The sequence below is a fragment of the Ochotona curzoniae genome, unplaced genomic scaffold (genome assembly GCF_017591425.1).
Source record: "Ochotona curzoniae isolate NIBS_2020 unplaced genomic scaffold, NIBS_Ocur_1.0 contig_64, whole genome shotgun sequence".
Taxonomy (NCBI): domain Eukaryota; kingdom Metazoa; phylum Chordata; class Mammalia; order Lagomorpha; family Ochotonidae; genus Ochotona; species Ochotona curzoniae.
Window position 1 is genome coordinate 12,830,229 of NW_024466502.1, and position 19,902 is coordinate 12,850,130.

Here is a 19,902-nt window from a genome sequence, read left to right on the forward strand (position 1 = left end):
AAAGTGCTCTCTTTCATGAAAACTTTTTAGAAATAAACTGATACTGTAAAAGAAGACAAGGTCAGGTTCCAGAACATGAATTCTTGATCTTAAATTATGATGTATGAAAGAGAGAGAAAGGGAGAACAATTTGATTTGCTCCAACCAGACACCCAGAAAGGAAAAGAGCAGAAAAATTGCTTTGCCTAAGCAAACATGACATAAAGTCTTACAAGAGCAGCGTTCACATGATGCAGTGTCCAAGTCTTATTTATAGTATATATTGTTGTACCCAGTATGATAGGCTAGTAGCTAAAGTCCTTGCCTTGCATGCACTGGGATCCCATATGTGCCCGATTCTTGTCCCGGCTGCTCCAGTTCCCTTCCAGCTCTCTGCTTGTGGCCTGGGAAGGCAGTTGAGGACGGCCCAAAGCTTTGGGACCTTGCACTCCCATAGGAGCCCTGGAAGAAGCTCCTGGTTCCTGACTTTGAGCCATCTCAGCTCCGGCTGATGGGAACAGTGTGAGGTGCTCCTTCTCGGTGGAAATATTAACAGTCAACGTTGTCACCTTTTGTATCTCCCCTGCCATGGTGACAGGTGAAACTCTTGATAAGCAGCTGCTCTGTCACCCCAGGGCCTGTAGCCAAGGTGATGATCCTGTGCAGCTAACTCAACAGTCAATCCACAACAGACACTTGCCATAAACCGGAAATAAACTTGTGTAGTTGTGAGCCCTTTTGATGATTCTTTGTAGGGTGAGCTTTGCTAGCTGGCCCATCTGGATCAATACAGTAGTGAAAAATCTGCTCAAGATATTACACAAACTCAGCTGCCAAAAAGCTGTTTGTCAGACAGCAACATAGAGGCGGGGCTGCTGTTGCTGGTGAGTCATTCGTTGACTACCAACCTGGCTGTTTAGTTTTTTTAATAGCATGACCCATTCTCTCAGGTGTAAGCAAATGCCCATGAAGTCAGAGCCTTTGACAATAATGACCAGGAATGTGCTTAAGTAATAAAATGATTATGTATTGAAGATTTCTTTCTACCGTTAACACTTACGAAGGGAAGTCAATTTTCACTCCAATGAGTTTCTTTTCATCTGGTTTTCTCTACAGTGTTTATGCCTGAGGTTTATTGCTAGCAGTAAAGAGTGTCCAAGTATGTTATGGGAATAGCCAAATTCCCAGTGCTTTAAAATGTATTCCACAGGCCCAAGAGTCAGTTAAAAGCTGATTGATTATACAGCAAACACATCAAAACTGGTATTTATGAAATATCCCATTTCTTCAGCTCTATCTCTTATAAGCATGAACATCACATTTGGGAGTTGTGGTGCAAATATCTCAGATAGCTAGGGAAGAAAAAAAGTACTGAAGATTTTCTATGACAGGGAAAAGGTTCCTTTAGCTGTTCAATCATTTAATGAAATGGCTGTGTCAGCTGGTATGTTACCTGCGGAAATGTTTTAAAAGGTTTGGGTTGAGTAGTTGAGTGTGGCTTGTTTATTCTGACTTTCATAATCAATGCACCAAACTACCAATTACACTGATAAATAAAGAATAGCAAATGTGAATGGGTGTACAGCTAGATTTTTTTTCCATTGAATTAGTTTATAACTGACAACAAAATTCTGGTAGCGTGTTCTAGATTTGGGCAGAAAGTTCTACCTGAAGGAAGGAAAAGGAACTATTAGACATGCTCTATATCAAGAATGTTGCAGATAGTTAATGTTTTCAATTTGCATATTTTTTCAATGATTAATTTTTGGTATACCGTTTCACCTATTTTTTGGTGTGATCTAATGTTACAGAGTCAAATGCTTGTTTATGATATGCTGGTATTTTATGAGGCTGCATGCTAGGTGCTGTTTCCTGGGCGAGACAGAGGTGTCTAACTGATCGGAGAAGCAGTGTCCTTGGCAAGTCACACGTCTTGCCTTTGGATGCCACAAGCACGGAGAACATTCTCCGATGTTGCTTGTTCCTGGAAGCTGGCTTTTAAGTGCTGTGCAACACAGAACCTGATGATACAGTTGGTGATTAAAACTATAAAATGTATCAGTTTGGATTCTAGCTGAAGTCTAGGAAATCTGAGAAAACTTGGAAGACCCACAGTAGGAAAGCACATTGATTGGCCACTATTAGTTGTAAAACATGTAGCAGTCCTACTAAGTGTCTGAAAAAGTGACATTTCCCTTTTGTGACACTGAGGTCACCAAATCTCTTACCTGTTTCTGAGGACAAAGGAGTTTAATCCAGAATGAAAAATGACTATTCTCAACTCATCCCCAGCCCCAAATGATTTCAGACTATCTATGCCTAAAATGAGTTGTGCTTAAGTTGTCCGCCTTTACAATGTGACGTATGTTTTGACTTCACTGTGGGACTCTCTGTGGTTTGGTGGAAATGTCTTAAAGCAGTGACATGGACTGGGGCCCTTCTCAGGAAGTTTCACAGTCCAAGTTACATTAATTCTTCATTCTCTATCCATGTGCAACCCCACATGACCAAACCCAACTTTGCCTGAACCAAAAGACGGGGCTATGCTCCTCATGGATTCACCATTCTTCTACATGCCTGCACAAATCGCCTTGTGCTGAAGGGACATGAGCTGAAGAAGCCACAGGAGGAGCAAGCCATTCATTGAGATGTCCCACAGGTGTCCCACAGAATTAGATTTGTGCATCCTGCAAGCCATAGACCAAGCCAAATATCCTGGAGATAAGCCATCACTTTCTATACCTGTCTCATGCTATTCCCCACCAGGGTCTCATCAACCACGAGACTCCTAACTAGAAAGAAACCAGTGACAGGCGGTCTCCTGCTACCACCACATGCTGCTGATGTTGCCCAGAGAACAGTAGAATCCGAGACCGAAGAACTTGGGTGGAGTGTTTTTCATGTTTTAAAGTTTTCTCTTGGCTTTGAAAGCTCACTGCATTTCGCCACTATTGCCACGGGTTCATTAAAAGTGAAATTGGGGCGTCGTTCGGGTTTTGCAGCAGATAAAGCAGGTTCGAGGCAGCCAAGGGCAGTTCACAATCCTGAGTGGATTGAGCAGTGGCCATTTGTTTGCTGGGGTGAATGGGGTGTAATGTATTCAGCTGTAGCAGAGGCTGAAAGCCAATCTAGCCTCGGCCATTTGTCGTTAGAAAACCAATTAAACTGGAGAATTTGGTTTAGTGTTGTTATTGAGATTTGACTTTTTCCTTTTTGGACTAAGCAGAGGCTCTCTCTCTCTTTGTGTTGGGATGAAAAATGGGAAGTATCAGTTCCAACTAAAGCTAGTGACCAAAGCACTAGATAATAAAGCAGTTTCTTGAACACGACCTGACATCCTTTTGAAATGCAAAGAGTGAATTGAGCGGGATGCCAGAATCCTTGAGGTGACAGTGACATGCCATGGCAGTTTACAAGGAACAGCAGACAGGGTCCTGCATCCCTACAGCCAGGACTTCTTAAATCACCCCAGAGTGGCCCCAAATCAGCTCACAAAGACAGCTTTATGACTCGCATTTTACTTTGAAACCGGTGTTAATTCTAGTACAGGAAATGATGCCAAACAGTTAGTTGCTCTGGCCATTTTGTATGAGGAAAATAACAATTAAAAAATACACATTTTAAAGGGGATTTTTGCAAGTACTTAAATAATATGTAATATTGCTAGCAACCTATTTGTCATCAATGACATCCCTGTGGATTTCAGAAGTTGCAGCGTGTTTCTGAAAAGTCTGTATGTGACACAGACAAGGGAATTTGGGGGCATTAAAGAGTGTGGGCAGAGAGGGACCACACAGTGGAGAGGGTACCAAGAGCTGCATTCATCTCCATAAACGTTCAAGAAGTCAGAAGTCTTGGGAAAAAGCCTTTAGGGTCATGACAAGCATCGGAGTTGACCAGCTGACCTGTTGGAGATTCTAGGGTTCCAGCGAACTTAGGAAGGTGGGGGGCCTGCTCTCTGAACTGGAGACACTGTGCCAGTAAGTCAAACCACACTCCAGCTTGTCCCACTGTAACACTTTTCTCCTCCCAGTTCCCATTTACCAACGACGAACCCGAGCTGGCCGTCTCTTCCCTTCCCTCGTGCTCCTATTCCAGATTTGCCACTTCACTGTCTGACTCCATGCAAACTTTCCTGGGCTCAGAGAGCTGGCAGGAACAATGGGTCTACCCCTCAGGAGACAGTTCTCTTTTAGGCAGCCGAACTTTAGACCCCATCATAGCACTGTCTGGATTACAGGGCAGGTAGACCCAGAAGACCCTGATGCTAAGGGTGTGCTTTATAAATGTGCTCTTCCACTCACAACCACTGTCTCTCCTGGGTCCATACGTCAGGTTCAAGCCTGTGCGAAGGGGCATTACCCCGTGGGATGGTATCTGAATATCAGAGTAGGTAACTAGTCCATTATTTTGGCTAACATGGAGAGTCAGGTGATATAATGTAAGAGTTCTTGTCCTCAATCACAATACATACCATTTTAAGTTAGAAAAAAAAAAGGATACAGCTATCCCTCCCTACAGGTACTAACGGCAATCAGTGATTCAGTAGGAAAAAGCAATGAGTAAACAACCAATACCACAATCTCCTTCCTAACCCCCCTAAATTCTCCTTGTTCCTGCTAATGGAAAAATTAGTTTCTTATGCATGAGAGCTTTTGTTGGTTTATCCTTATTATTAGCGAGGTAATTATTTGCTCAACACAAAAAGAAAAAAGGCCAATATATTCTACCAGGAAAGAGCTAGTCTTTCAGGCATACTCTACACAGTCTGAATGCTGGCCTAGAATTTCAATCAGCCACAAAATGAGCCAGTCTTGCACGGAGATTAGCTTGAACATTTGGCCAAGGGGAGAGAATACCAACATGGAAGTTAGCCATCAATACCAAGCAGAGCTGAGACTCCTAACCAAGCTGGCCACGTGCTGCACTTGATTCACTCTGGGTGATTTGGAAAGGGAGAGTGGAATTGGGATTCCTCAGAACTCTGCAGAGACTACACAGAGACGAGCGGCGATGAAAAGGAGAAAGAGAAGGCAGGTTCTTACACTGTGCTGCATTGTCCGCCACACAGTCCTCTGGGAAGCAGGAGGAAAACACATTGAAAGGAAAAAGAAAAAGATTATTCTATGCATAGTTGGACAGCACAGGTCTAAAGCTTGCTCTGCGGGTTGGTTTTCCACCCACCCTCAACCCAGTGTCCGCTAATGAACAGCAGCCTACTGGAGCAATGTGCACACAGTGTCCTGTTGAATACTTACTGGAGATAAGTGGGTCTAAACCATCACGAGCTTGAGGACTTCACTCTCAAATCTGGCTTTTTAAAAAATGAGTTTCTTTCATAGACTGTATTTCTCCCCCCAAATCAACAATGTGAATGAAGTACATTTTTGCTCTAACGAATTGGCTGTTATAATGTAACAGACATTCCATGTCCAAGGATGTTCCTGAGCAGTAACAGGTTGTGCTCTCATTTTCTGAGATATACAAGTAATTGCCTTTTGCAGAAAATAATTTGAGATACTTCTGTGTGCACAGATCTTTAAAAAATTGAGCTACTCTGTGCCAGTGTCTTTTTACGCTAGATGTTCATTCTATCAAACTGGAACTACCTTTATGAAAACCATTCTGTATCAAACCACATAAGAGAATTCAGAGCATAAATTTAAGAAAAGGGGAGAAAACTAGGTACTTATTAAGGGCAAATGGTCACCTCTGGCCAATTTAACTGCAAATCATGGACAACAGTTGGCTCTGGCAGAAGAGCTGCCATGGTGAACGAGGGAAACCAGAAGGTAGGACCAGGGTGTTACACAAATTAGGTAATGCGTTCATGGACTCAACAGATCGTGCTTATGGGCAGGAAGATGTGTGATATCCTGAGATGAGTGGTGCTGGCTTCAGCAGCTGAATTTATACTACTCATTCATTCCTCAGTTTCCAAGATCACTTTAGGGTAATAGGTTTGAAAGCTGCTAGCCGTCTCGGCTGCTTCTTATGGTCAAGTAACTTTTGAGGAATTTTCCTGAATATTAAGAACTCCTTCCTAGTATAAAAAGAATTGCAATAACGGGATTGGTGTATTTTTAACAGAGTTATCCTAGTAAATGTTTTTATATACGTTTTAGCAATAGTTTACCCAGCTTGGAGTTAGAGTTTGATTTCCAAGCAAACCCTATAATTACCAGTTCATCTAAAGCAGTTTTATAATAACTGCTGTAAGAAAACCTTTACCAATAGATCCCAAAGTTAATGCCACAGATACTAATTTCAAAGGTGCTCAGATTCATTCTCCAAGAGCTTTATAGTGAAGTTATTTTTAATATGGCAAAAATGGGGTGGGGTAATTGGTGAGTTCTTTTGATGCTGCCCTTTGAAGCATTTTCTCTGCCAAACCAGAGATGAAGGGAAATCTTTGCTAGTTCTCCTTGTTTTCAGACATATGCTTCTTATAAATATTCAGGAAGCATCTTTTCAGGGGAAAAATTAAAACAGGAGTAGGTAATCTGAGCCTTGTTTATAAACAGTTGAACTGGGCCGTAATGGATGGCAGACCCATCTGGGGCGCTCACCGGGCCATTCTGGCCGATGATGGTGATGATGGTATGTGACTGGCGAGCTCTCACCAGGCCAGCCAGGGTGAGTACTCCCTTTCCTCCTGTTAGAACTTCATCCCTCCTGGGGAAGAAGGTCGCAGGGGAGTCAAGGGCCATGAACTCTGGTATTAGCATCCACCTAGCTTGTGTCCCCAGGATAACCCTGGTGCAGCTCCTTTTGATGTGAAAACAGCCCTTTGCTCCACGTAGCCCAGGAAAGTAGCTCCAGGTGGGCTCATGGCAGGCTATGAATTACAAATCTCTTGCCCTTATAATTGGGGAAGGGATCAGAATATAATTCAACCAAAAATGGACAAAATTGCAATTGTCCAATGCAAAGCACGAAGCCACACCTATAAGGAAGTCAATATTAGGCACTGTCAGAGAATGTTTTAGAATTAAGTTGGCTTATTGATTGCATGCCTCTGTGCTGGGTCTGATCCTTGGTTTTCACTCATGATTAGTTGATTAACTATTATAGCTATTTTTAGAAAGAAGATGGACTGAAGTATAGATTTTGGAGGTACGTACAATAGAAGGCCCTCCAGCAGTTTGCTATTTTCCAATACTCTTTAAGACCATTCTATGTGGGTCATTTTCAAAACTACCAGTGAAGTTCCTGTATAAAAGGTTCAAATTCCAATTTTCATGTCTACTGGGTTTTTAACACCATATAAGTGTAGCTGCTCTATTTAGGTAAGGCCACACTGCACAAACTCTGTTGCCTGGAGAAACATTTTTCAAGGTCTGCTTCCTCTGTTGGAGGGCGGCCGTGCCTTTCTCGTGGGGATGACAGGAAACTGCTCTTGTGTTTCAAAGGGGAAAGAATGAACCCGTTGTCACAGATAGCATTATACTATTCAAATGCAATGCATTGTTAACTGCGTAACAACACTTTTTTTTCTTTAATTTTTTCCCTTGTGGTGGCAAGCACACTTAGCATGAAATCTAACTTCATAAGAGGTTAAATGTGCTAAAAAAATTAACAAAAAAAACAGATGAAACATACAACACCATGTTGGTATTGTAGACATAACGTTTTATATGACATCTGAAGACTATTCACCTTAATAGTGAAACTCAGGTCTTACATAGATTTTATGAAACATTGGAAAAGTCTAAATTGTTCCAATGGTGGAGTTAGAAATCAACTACACTGTAACTGAAAAAAAAGGGCCAAACTCACACTCACCCTTTGTATTCCTGGTTAAAAAGCCATTTGTAAAGGAAAATGCAAACAACACGATCCAGAGAGAGCTGGTTACTTGTTCCGCACATCAATTGTTTAAAAGAAAAATGGTGAGTGATTTTAAACTTTATCTAGAACTACAATAGACCATAGGTATGAGCAAGGTAAAGTTGAAGATTGAAGTGATTACGAATATGACAGGTTTTAAAAAATTTATAGCAGAACGTGGTTTTATTTGTTAAATAATAAGCATAATTTAGGTTGGTCATAACCTAAGCTATTACTTTGAGACTTCATGTTATAACCATAACTGATTTTAATATAAATGCATCTGTCTTACACTGGGACCAAATTCAACCGGTTTAATCTGGTGAACTTTACACTCACTGTAGAACAATACTTACTAAAATCCAAGGTAATTCATAATCCATTATAAGTTACCAATTTTAAACATTTTCGTGACTAGCAACCCTTAAGATCTTGTTTATATAATGCAGTCAGATCTTGTTCAAGGTTTTATGACTTAAGGTTTTTAATCTGTTAATTTTAATGAAGATAATTAGCAAAACGACATTAATGCCATTAATAATTACAGCTATATAAATTGTCGCTAGCACCAAAAACTGAATACACGGAGTTGGAAATTTCTCTGTAATTATGCGCTTTTAATTTTTATAGCAAAATCTGTGTTTTAAAATACAATTCAGAAAATTTTAATTTCCTCTAATCTTGTATTTCACAGGTAAATTGCCTTGATGACAGACACCAAGTAGTCCCCACAACACATTCAGATACCTCAACATGACTGTCTAATGATTCTGAATTTTAAAAGAGAAAACATTGCGGTAGCATTGGCTTTGAATTTTTGGGGGGGAGATTGTTCAGTCAGAAAATTTGGTATATAAGCAGAAGTCATACTGAATTTATACTTTATCATAATTGAATGAATACTTATTTTAAGGAAAAAACCAGATGAATAAGAAATATGCTTTTGTAGTTACATCTCTGAAATAAATGTTAACTTCTTCTCCAAATTAATATTTCCAAAGAAATAGGAAATTGAAAATTTAGTCACTGCTAGAATGAATGAATAGTTATGTAATTTCTTAAAAAAAAAAATCTATTTTGTGACCTGAAAGAAAGAGCCCATTACAGGGTCCCAATCAAGGAGAGGAGCAGATATAAAAATGAGATGGTTTTGCAACTCAACTTTTTTGAACCTTGTACGTTTTTATAGAATGCCTTTTGTGGGAAGTAGTTGCCATGGTGGTTGTTAATCTGAAACACTCACCAGCCGGTCCAAGCTTGTGCCCGCAGCTGTTGTTGGTCTTTCCTCTGGGTTATAGGGCCTGAAGCGGGTATTGAAATTTTCAGGAGCTGAGCGTGCTGATCTGAGAGCTGGAGCAGGTTTGGGCTGGCCACATCCTTGAAAGACCTAGAGAAATGTTGAGAGTGTTAGACAATAAGCCCCTTTCCACAATCATGATGGATCTGGGTGCAAGGAACTCTGGATACTGGTCTATTCTAATTTTGAAATGTAAGCAAGCTGAAGTATTAATATGTATAACAGAGCGAATTATCCAGACATGGAGTAACTCACTTTAACCGCATAGGATTAGTCTTTATTATTTCCAGATTCTGCATTTATAAATTTGCCCATTAACTAAAATGTATATATCACTACCAAGTCACCACTCATAGCATTTTTCTGGGCATGGGAAGGCTGGCAGAACGTTATCTTGTGTGTGTCCCGTGTGTCTGTCACCTTCTTGCCTTTCCCTTTCAACTCCTCTGCTATAACCCAGTGTCTCTCTCTGTTCTGCTTAGTGATATTTTCCACATTTTTTGTGCTTCTAAATTTGCATTGTCACTATCTAAATGCTTGCCACCCTCTCTGCTCTCTCCTTGCAAAGGGCTGAAGTTCTGTCTGATTCTCCTGACTCAAGGACCGTGAGATACATCTTGTAGAGAAAATATGTATCAGATAGACTTGGTTTATAATTAGGTTTAGGGTTGTGAGTTCAGTGGTAATGAAGCAACAATGTACATTGTCAGGTGTCTTTAACAGCAACAGAAAAGCAAGATTATGCCTTGAGCAGTGGAAGAAAGTTGAAACTAGCAGCTCATAGGAGTTTAGCCCTGCATGTCCCATGGGGACAAGGGCTCACTGTTGGCTCATTTTCAATATTTGTATCAAAGTTCTAGAACATTGTCAAGAAAAAATAATGAGAATCAACTGAATTAAAATGATAACAATTACTTCAAAAAGTCAGAAATTGTAACAATTACTTGAAAGGCTGACTTCAGGATTAAGGGATGTGTCCCAGACACTCATGTACTTGGCTTTGCTATTCAGTAAGCATCCAATTGGGATTCTTGTTATCATGACAAATATATTCTCTGTATTGCACATTCCATGCACATAAGGCCAGATAATTTGAGTGACTTCCCTCTTGAATAATGAAAACCTCTAATGGAAGAATTTTTTAAAAAAAACATTCTCTTGAGTTATGATGTGGAAATAGGACAACCAAATGGGGGTGAAATCCTTGTAATGACACTTTCTTCTAATTTTGTTGTTGACAGCTGTTCATGTCACAATTAGTGTTGCTGTGGGAAATCAAACAATTCATCGTAATGATCTTAGGGACTGAGGTGCCAGCTCTTTTCCACAGTGACTTCACTCAGAACAGAGTGAAAACATTGCTTTTACGCTTTTTAGAAATTTCTACTCTGCTGGTTGTAAAGAGATCACACCTTTTCTAGATTAAGGAAATACAACCTTTTTCAGGAAATCTTGATGGAGTTGAACTTCTCATTAGTTTCCCTTTGTACGTGGAAGATCGCTCTTTCCTAGACACAAATGACACTGAGGGTCTATTTATGCAAGGTATTTTTTAAATGTTTTGATTATTCATTTGAGAGGTAGGAGGCAGCTGCATAGACAAGCCCCGTGCTTCACAAGTTCAGTGAATTCCCTCAACAACCAGGGCTGAGCCAGACTACAGCTGGGAGCCAATCTGGATCTTCCTCTTGGGTAGCAAGGAGCCCAATACTTGAGCTGTCGTGTGTTTGAGTAAAAATCTAGAGTCAGGAGTGGGACCAGAGTGGTTATGGAACTCAAGTACTCTGGCGTGGAATGTGGGTGTCTCAATCCGTGTTTTAACTGCCAGGCCAGCTCTCAGGGCTTTGTGAACTGCTTCTTGCATGCGTGTGTTTACAGTGCAGTGTCTACAGTTTGGCTATTTGACTCTGTAAGAGTTACATGGATTGATGGACATACAGAGCCCTGCTGGAATGTGAAAAGGACACAAGATACTTGTTTCTCCTCCCGGAGCTACACCTGGCAGATCGAAGTGCCCACTCTGAGTTCTGGTTTCAGCTGATTAGTCCTGTTTCCAGTCCAGTGAGCTGGAGCCCCTATCAGAATCTGAATTCCTTTCCTTATTTTCTATTTGAACAGGACATTAGCCAGAAAATAACGACTCCACCCATTTGACTTTTTATCTTACCCTGATAATTGAAAGAAGGCACCACTTACAACCTGTTGCTGCCTTTTTGTTTTTAGCAAGATAGACAGGATTCGAATTCTGGCCTCTCTTGAGTTTTGCTGTCCCACCTCTGATTGATTGGTAGCTGCTATTCCATTCCCCTTTTCCTGCCCCAATTGTGCTTGAAAAACTCCACTTTTGCCAGATTTTTAGATCTTTCCCTCTTAAAAGATTTATTTATTTTTATCAGAAAGGCAGATGAACAGAGAGAAGGAACAAGAGAGAAAGATCTATCATCCATTGGTTCACTCCCCAAATGACCACAGCAGTAGGAGCTGAGCCAGTCTAGAGCCAGGAGCCAACAGCCAGAAGCCTCTTCTGAGACTCTAAGGTGGGTGCTGGGTTCCAAGGACTTGCACCATCCTCTGCTGCTTTCCCGTGGCATAAGCAGGGTGCTGGATAGGAAGTAGAGCTTCCAGGAAACAAACCACTGCCAACAGGGGATACCAGCACTTGGAGGTGCTTGATTCAGCTATTAATTCTCTGCCCCAGCTCCTGGTCTTTTTCCTTAAAAAGTTCCCCTGTTGGCTGCTGCATGGGATGCTTTCTGTCTTAATAAGTCTTGCTTTTGTTGGAAGTTCTTTCACGTGCAAACAGAATCCTCTCTTTGGCGCTGCCCATTCCCCCCTCCCTACTTCTGTGTTGTTTAAGCATTTTTCATCATGCATATTATGCGATCCCAGTGAAGTATATCAAGTTCTTGAGGGCCTTTCCTAATGACGAATTCCATCTTGAGACACAATTTATTTTGTTTTACCACTACAGCTAATTTATCTTTTGTTGTATTCAAAAGTTCTCCTTCAACTCAGCATTTTACAGTGCAAGAGTATTTTGTCTTGGCATTCCTCAAGATTGGTCTTAACACACTATTGATTAGTCTTCTCTCATGCAATTTCTGAAGCTGATGGTGTAAACCAGTGTGATAAAGATAGTGGGTTCCTTTCTCCCTGGTGCCTAAATCACTTCCCCGTGGCAAGGTCATTGCTGATGGAGGACATTAACATTTCCAGAACTCCAGGGATCTGTTGAGTGTGCTATTTTGGTTGGCTTTGAAAATGACAGCTGACTTTTTAAAAAGCATAGAGCCCAAGGCAAAACAATACTAATGGCCTTGCTGATATTTCATAGGGGCTGGGCACTGAAAGAGTTAATGGACCCTCTTCAGCTGGCTCTTTGGCAAACAAATCTGGCTGCTGGGTTAAGTTTAATCAAAGGAACCTAGAATGTCCTGAAAGAATCTTAGCATTGAGTGTACCTTAACAGAGAATCTTACTGTTTGTTTGGTTTCTTAATTTCTTTCATCTGTGTTAGGGCAGGCGTTACTATAATAGTATAGTCTGGTATATCGATTATTTGTCACACCAGTTAAGATGCTGTTCAGGGCACCCCCATCGCTCGTCAGTGTCCCCTGCTTTGAGTCCTGCCTTGTTGCAGATTCTACCTTCCTGCTAACACATGCCCTGTGATGTGGCAGATGAGCACATGGGTGCCTGTCTGCCATATGGGAGACCCTGATGGAGTTTCTGGCTCTTGGCTTTGCTCTCTTATGGGCAGTTGGGGAGCGAAGCAGTGGATCAAAGACTTCTTCCTATCTACTATGTCTCTAAAAAAGTTTAAAAAATGAGAAACTTCTTAAGAAGTGTTTTGCTGCTTAAGACTTGGATTTTGTTGACAGCTTCAATTTAGTAATTGTGAATCAAGCTGAAGAAAACACTGACCTCTAATTATTTTGGTAACAACACCAAGTCCCATTATCTTGTGGGAGTCTATGTTAAGATGTGTCAGAATAACTTCATATCTACCACAACTTTTGGAAAAACAGAATTGTCATAAATGAAAACCTGAAGTGTGTAAGCTCTAGGCCTAGTGATAAGGAATGTTTTTCTAGAATTTTAGAAAACCCAGCAAGGACAGTGGTCAAGATGTATCAGAGTGTCAGCTTGCTTGCTCGTGCTTAGGAGTTAGTAAATGCCCTAGCATTGGTCACACACCAGGGACTGAACCTGCCCCTCCACATATCCATTGTGTAAGATGACTTCCAAGGGCAAATTAATGATGGAGCTTTTCATGTATGTTCTCTGTCTGAGTATCTGTGTCCACCCAAGTTCATCGTGTAGGACTTCACGGCTGGGCCTTGGGAGACGATGTCTACCCTGGGGAATAGGACTTCTGCTCTGGGGACTGCCTTGTCTCTCCCACCTTGTGAGCACACAGTAGGAAGGTCATGGGCAAGCACTTTGCAGGCTCTCACCAGAGTGAGTCTGTTGGAGTTTGAGCCTGTACTTCCAGAACTGTGAGAAATTTCTGCTGTTTTTCAGCTATCCAGTTTATGGTGTTTAATTATAGAACAGACAAAGAAAATGAATGATCTGATAGCTGCAAAAATGCTGGCTTCAGGAAACCTGTGAAGTAAGGAATTTGTGTGCAGAAGACTTGAGTTCTTGGTGATATTCTAAGTTTGTTGTAAGCAGCAATCTCCTTAGGTAATTGTTTATGGTTCCTGAGACTCAGGGCTAGGTTAGTATGAAAGACCAGTGAGGAGCTGGTATTTTGGTACCTCCTGTGTCACTGGCATCCCACATGGGCATCAATTCATGTCCAAGCTGTTCTGCCTCTGATCCAGCTCCTTGCTAATTGGGAAAAGCAGCAACAGATGGCCTCTGACCCCCATGTGGGGATCCCGGATGAAGTTCCTGCCTTCTGCCTAGCTCAGCCCTGATTATGGCCATCTGGGAAGTGACTAACCAATGAATGGAAAATATCTCTCTCTCTGTAATTTTTTAAAAAAATAATAAGTTCAATGAACCTTATCTCTGATGGCCCAACACACACACACACCCATTTATATTTTGAATAAGGGAAGATTGGGGAATAATGTGAAGGGAGAGCCTTAGTGAAATGATAATCAGTGAATCAGTTGGCCAGGCCTAGAACTGGGGACTTAGATTCAGATCACTCGCCTGAAGGTAGTATGTAAGCCCTGAGCTGAGTGTGTTTCACCAAGGGGAGCAGAGAGACAGGTGGCTGACTGATGGATCAGAGCATAGTCAAGTCAGACAACAGGTGCAATGTCCACGGTGAACCTTAGTTTATTCCCCTGAGAATGTGAATAATATTGTTTACCAGACAAATAAGATAGGAAAACACAAAACATGAGGCAGAAAATCAGAACCCAGCATCTACAAAAGTAAGTACTTGATAGTAACTAATTGTATCATCTTATAATCTGTAATTTCTAGAAGTTTTGAAGGAGGGTATTTGAGGGGGGAAATGTCTGGGTTGATATCTTTAAAGAGTTTTCTGCAAAAATATTAAATCCAGGGAGTAACAGTTGCTGCAAGAGCAACCATTCCTATGAGACACTGTTGAGTGAGACAATCTCGCCAATGTTCCTTGAAGCTAATGTGCGTTCTGACTGTACAGAAACAGGGGTGCCATTGGTTGTGTTCCCCTAAGTGCTTAAGCCCTGGCTGTTCCTGAGGCTTCACTGCAGGATGGTGGGAGAGCATGCCTTGCACCGCCAAGCCGTAGTCGGCCCAGCATTGCCGTCAAATACTTGTGCAGCTGTTTCACCCTGTTCTACCTTTAATTTGAGAAAATAGTATTTCAAGTCAAAGGACTTTATAACAGAAGTTTCTAGAAGATTAAGCTGCAGGATAAGCTACATTATGATGGGATACATCATAAGCTAGTTCTACCCTTTTAAGAAACAAAATCAGTATGACTCCCTACCTGCCTCCCACCATGGAATGTTGAAAGGGATAATTAGAGATAGTTCAAGAAAGTGTTTGGATGCCCCAATGCAAACATGCTACTAAGTACAAAGGAATCGTCTCTCCCACCTAGCTGAGTCCAAAGCCTGTGAATTTCAGGAAGCTATCTGGCTCAGGAATCCTCTCGTAAGAGGATTACTAAGATAATGTCTCAGAAGCATGTTGGCATTCTGAGATGAAAGAAGCTGACATTAACACAGGAAGTACTGAAAGAAGAGACATTTCAGAGTTGGGAGGGATGAGAAGACGGGGGAGGTGTGGTGCTAGCACGTCTAATTACTGTGTCTTGCAGTTCAGCATCCAAATATTTAGCTGCATCTTAACGAATTTGAAGTGAATGTGGCATGCAGTTCTGGAGGCACGCCTAGCATTACACCTCCATCTCTTCTGCATGGTCTTTTGCAGTTGCAGAAGTCGTTGCTGGCAACCTAAGGAACAAGGGCTGCAGATAAATCCTGCATCGCCTCCTGTGGTTTTAGAGTTCTTGCCCTGATGGGAAAGGTATTGCTATTCCCGTATGCCATTTGGAAATTTGCAGACAGTACTCTAATCTTTCTTATTAAATATAGGTAACAGTGCTTACCTATATTTAATCCAACTTAATGATTTTTGAGTCATGTTTTATTTACTTATTAGATTCTAATTTATATCGTGGTGTTAACGAGTGAACTATTTGTTAGATGGACTGCCTAGAGAATTCAGATTTATCCCATTTGCACTCAGAGAAATAGAAGCTGTCATCTGTGCTGACTCTATAGACGTTTTGCCCAGCTCTAAATGTTATTTTTACAAGAGAGAGTTGTGATGCAACTGTTTGGGCTGTTTTAGCCTACTTGGACTCCACAGACCAAGTTGTTTCTAAGTAACAACCATTTATTGCAAGTCCCAGAACTAGGCACTAGCAAACTGGTTATTAAGAAGAACACATTTTCTGCTTCATAGGTGGAGAGCCTTTTGGGGTGCTCAATGGTGGAAGGGGTGACAGAGCTCTCATGACTGTCTTCCAGAAGGATGCTGGCCCCATTCGGGAGGGTTCTGTGCTCATGGCCTAATGTCCTTCAAAGGCCTTATGTTTTGATATCATACCTGTGGTGATTGATTTTTCAACATGTGAACCTGGAGGGACAAATACATTCAAAGCACAGCAACAGGGCATGGAGATTTCTAAAAGTTTGGAGCACTAGCCTGTCACCTTACACCTGTGTAGCTTTAGATAACACATTCTCCCGATGCTCAAGGCTGCTGTGAAGATAAAATGATACGGTGCATAGAAAAGATGCTTAAAATATGAGTCACTGAGGTGTGTGCTTTTAGCTGAAGGATGATACTGGGAATGCATCTGTTGATCATAGTTATGTGTAAATAACTTAAGCTCTATGAATAATAATATTTCATATATTTATTTACCACTGTAAGAATCTGTCAGAGGCCGTAACATATAAGATATATTAAAAAAGTCAAGAATGAGCTCTTTTCAGATCTTTGAAGATGCTGGGTGGCAGAGCTTCAGCCAAGAAGGTTGGTAATGCCAGTGGTAAAGTTAGAGTAATCTTAAGGCTAAAAACCTCAGGAAAAAGAATTCTCACATGCCCAAAATACTGTCTGTGTGAGAGGATTGCTGGGTATTCCTGACCTTGTGTTCTACAAGCCCATGTCCAAGAGGAAGTACTCTGATCCTAAATCCAAGTTAAAAACAAAAAAGAAGGATCTTGCTACTCTCATAAAACCATCCGGCAGTGACTAGAATGGTGGTACCCATGTGGTTAAGCTTCACCAAACGGCTAGATATCAGTACATTGTACACGTTTCTGGAAAGGTCTTGAGCCATCACAGAAAGTCCTCCAGCCAGCAGGAAACCACTCTGATCATCTTCACCCAGCACCACAGGATAAGAGGGCGGTTTTCTAGAAGCTTCTGGGCAGTGGTGGGCTGCTTAGGATGAACTCTTTCCACTGAGTTGCTCTCAGTAGAACACACCAGAATTTGTCATCACCACTTCCACGAGAAGTGCAATCAGCAGTGTGAAAATCCCAAACATCCCACTGTGCTCACTTACTGCTAGGAGAAGCCATTGCAGAAACCCAGGCATCATGAAGGTGAGAACTTTGACAGGCAGAGGGAGAAATAGAAGAGGATGGAGCAGTAGCAAGGCTGTTCAGAAAAATGTAGAACTGCAAATTTGACAAAAATCAAAGCTGTCCTCAGCTCTGGGCTTCCCACGATCTGGTTTTGCTCTAACAAATGGAATTTATACTCACAAGTTGGTGTTCTAAAGTTCTTGGGAAAAATCTGATTAAATAACAAAAACATCATGAATGGAAGATATGTGCAATTGGGAATTCTGGTGACAATTTCTTTCTTAAGCAAATATTTACTTATTGAAAACAATTAGCATGCAGGTTTTTTATAATAGAAGAAGAGCCAACACATGCTGAGTTGTCAAGTTAGGCCAGACACTTCACTGTGCCCTTTGTATTATACACTCTATCTCAGTCGATTGCTTCTTCAAAACCAAGGCTGAATTGTTCGTCCTTAGACTTAAGAAAAATGCAGTAAGTCACACATACAGGTGTTTTTTTTAAAAAAGCCATTTGATATCCTCTTCACTCCACTTACTCTGTTGTATCAAAGCAAAGCCAAATCAGCAAGTTTAGTTACACTGATAACAAAAATCCTGGTTTTCCATTCACTTGATTATACTCCTTGAGTGTGATATGCCAGTTGAGGAGGGGAAGACCTTGTACACAAAATAGATGACTGACTAGCTGGCGGAGTGGGTAATGAACTTGGCTTCCCAGGTTCTCAAAATGCAGTGGTCCTCCATGTCTTGGGAGGGGATGAGCTAAGACCCCTGCTGATTGTTCAAAGGCTCAGGTTTTGTATCAGATCCCGTGTGTGTGTGTGTGTGTGTGTGTGTGTGTGTGTGTGTGTGTGTGTGTGTTTCTATACATATATACATACTCCTGATAAATTTTTGCCTTTTTAATTTTTAGGAAGCAGTTGTGCTTTAGGGACTGTTGGTAAGAACAATAAGGGCTCCTTAAACCTAAGCACTGGGGCATGGCAGTTTGTCTGATAACCCAGATGAGTATGAAGTGGGTGGCTTATGAAGCACGGATATGTGGGCACAGGAATGATTTCGCATCCATGGTGGGATGCAGCAGGGCCATGACAGACTTCATCACACCCTCAGCACCTAATTTAAAACTTCCCAGTTGTTTTACATCTGAATATCTCATTTAACATATTTGTACTATAGTTGACCATGGCCAGGTGAAATCATGGAGTGAGAGATTCTACATGAACTGGGCTCAGCTTCAGGTAACATCCATTGCTGACAGCAAAATGCAGATGACATGGGCTCTTTAGAAAACTGCCCTTCCTGGTATCTCGCACCCTGCCCGAATGGCAAGCAGCAGCACCTTTAGTAGGCGGTGAGCATGGTAGCAGCCAAGTAATAATCCCCCAGCTTCAGAATTGAACTGGATGTTTCCTTGTGGCGGAAGTGGTGAATGAAAGACGCACCCAGGGAACATTCACATTTTATAAGTAAGTACAAGTTGAATATTTTAAAAACAGTCCATGGTAGGTAGTAGCAAGAAGAACTATTGGAGTGCCACTGCATAAGAGGAATCTGGCAACTCGCGACATTATTTTATATACTTTTCTTTCTGGTGTTAACAGTTTTGTGCTAATATCTTAAAGAGGGCTTTTTAAAATATAAACTTGAATGTCTTGATGACGGTTCTTCCTCCAGATATAAAATCAATATATTGATTAAACAAATATATTTTAAAAAATTTATTAGTTTGGAAATTTTCCCCAAGAGTTAGCCTTGAAGACAACAGTCCTTTATCTTGTTTTATCTTGGACTCTCAGAACAATCTCTCCTTTCTCCTTTCCCTTCTTCGCCCTCTGCTTTCTTTGCCGTTGCTCTGATTCATGTGTTGTTGTTTTTTTTTTTTAAACTGAAAGATTGATTGCAACCGGCCCCTGGCCAAGTTCACTGGCAAATTCGGAGTCCCTGGAAGGCCTCAGAATTCTAGGAAGAGAATCTTGGACTTTATTGAATCAAGTCATCAGTTTTAGTTTTGGCCACTTTTCATTGACTACCCTGTCAGTTTAGGGTTTTAAAAATTTCTTCCTCATGCATACACAGCTTGATTCCAGGATGTCTGTCAGATGCATTGCATTCTTCTTAAAGTCTTTTCTGCAGTAAAAGTAAATTCTTTCCATTTGCTTGAATTTTTTTTTTCCTGGAAGTTTTGCATTCCTTTAATAGCATGATATTGCCTCCCAAAAGGTGAGCAGGGAGGACTGAACAAAGTACATATTTGGTTGTGGAGAGAAAAGAAACCTTACCCTCTCAGCTTGACAAAGTGCTCATTTCGTGTCCTCTTTGTTTACAGGGACTAAGCTAGTCCTTGAAGCTCACGTTGCAGAAAATGGGTAACCATAACAGTTACAGCATCTCAGCCCTGCATCATCCATCTGACCCATGACTTAACAAACATTTTCTCATTGTCATTATGGCCAACATGTGTGCTGGGGTCATAGCACTTAGATATAACCGTGCTCTTCTGAGAGGAAATCAGGGCATTGTATTGAGTAGGATGCATGTACGCAGAGGGGCCCACTGACTCAGAACAGGAGACATCTGCTGAAAGTGGCCATGAGATCACTTGTTCAATTCTCAGCAAGTTTGCAAGCCAGTTCAACACAGTGATGACTAAAGATGAAGTTGGGTAAGTGTTCAGAAATTACATTAGAAACAAAACCCAGGGAATATATAGCAAAAATTAATTACTCTAAATCTT

General features: G+C 41.2%; 1 protein-coding gene across 2 annotated transcripts in view; it reads right to left on the bottom strand.

Moving 5' to 3' along the window:
* GPC6 (glypican 6) overlaps window positions 1-19,902 on the bottom strand; it is a 996,155-nt gene that overhangs the window by 71,289 nt on the left and 904,964 nt on the right. Inside the window, exons 6-7 of one of the 2 annotated variants that reach the window (XM_040991022.1) lie at window positions 9,053-9,196; window positions 5,025-5,054 (exon numbers count right to left, since the gene is read on the bottom strand). In XM_040991022.1, coding sequence (XP_040846956.1) covers window positions 5,025-5,054; window positions 9,053-9,196 — 174 coding nt within the window. The remainder of the gene's footprint in view (window positions 1-5,024; window positions 5,055-9,052; window positions 9,197-19,902) is intronic. The other variant, XM_040991023.1, reaches the window with a different exon arrangement.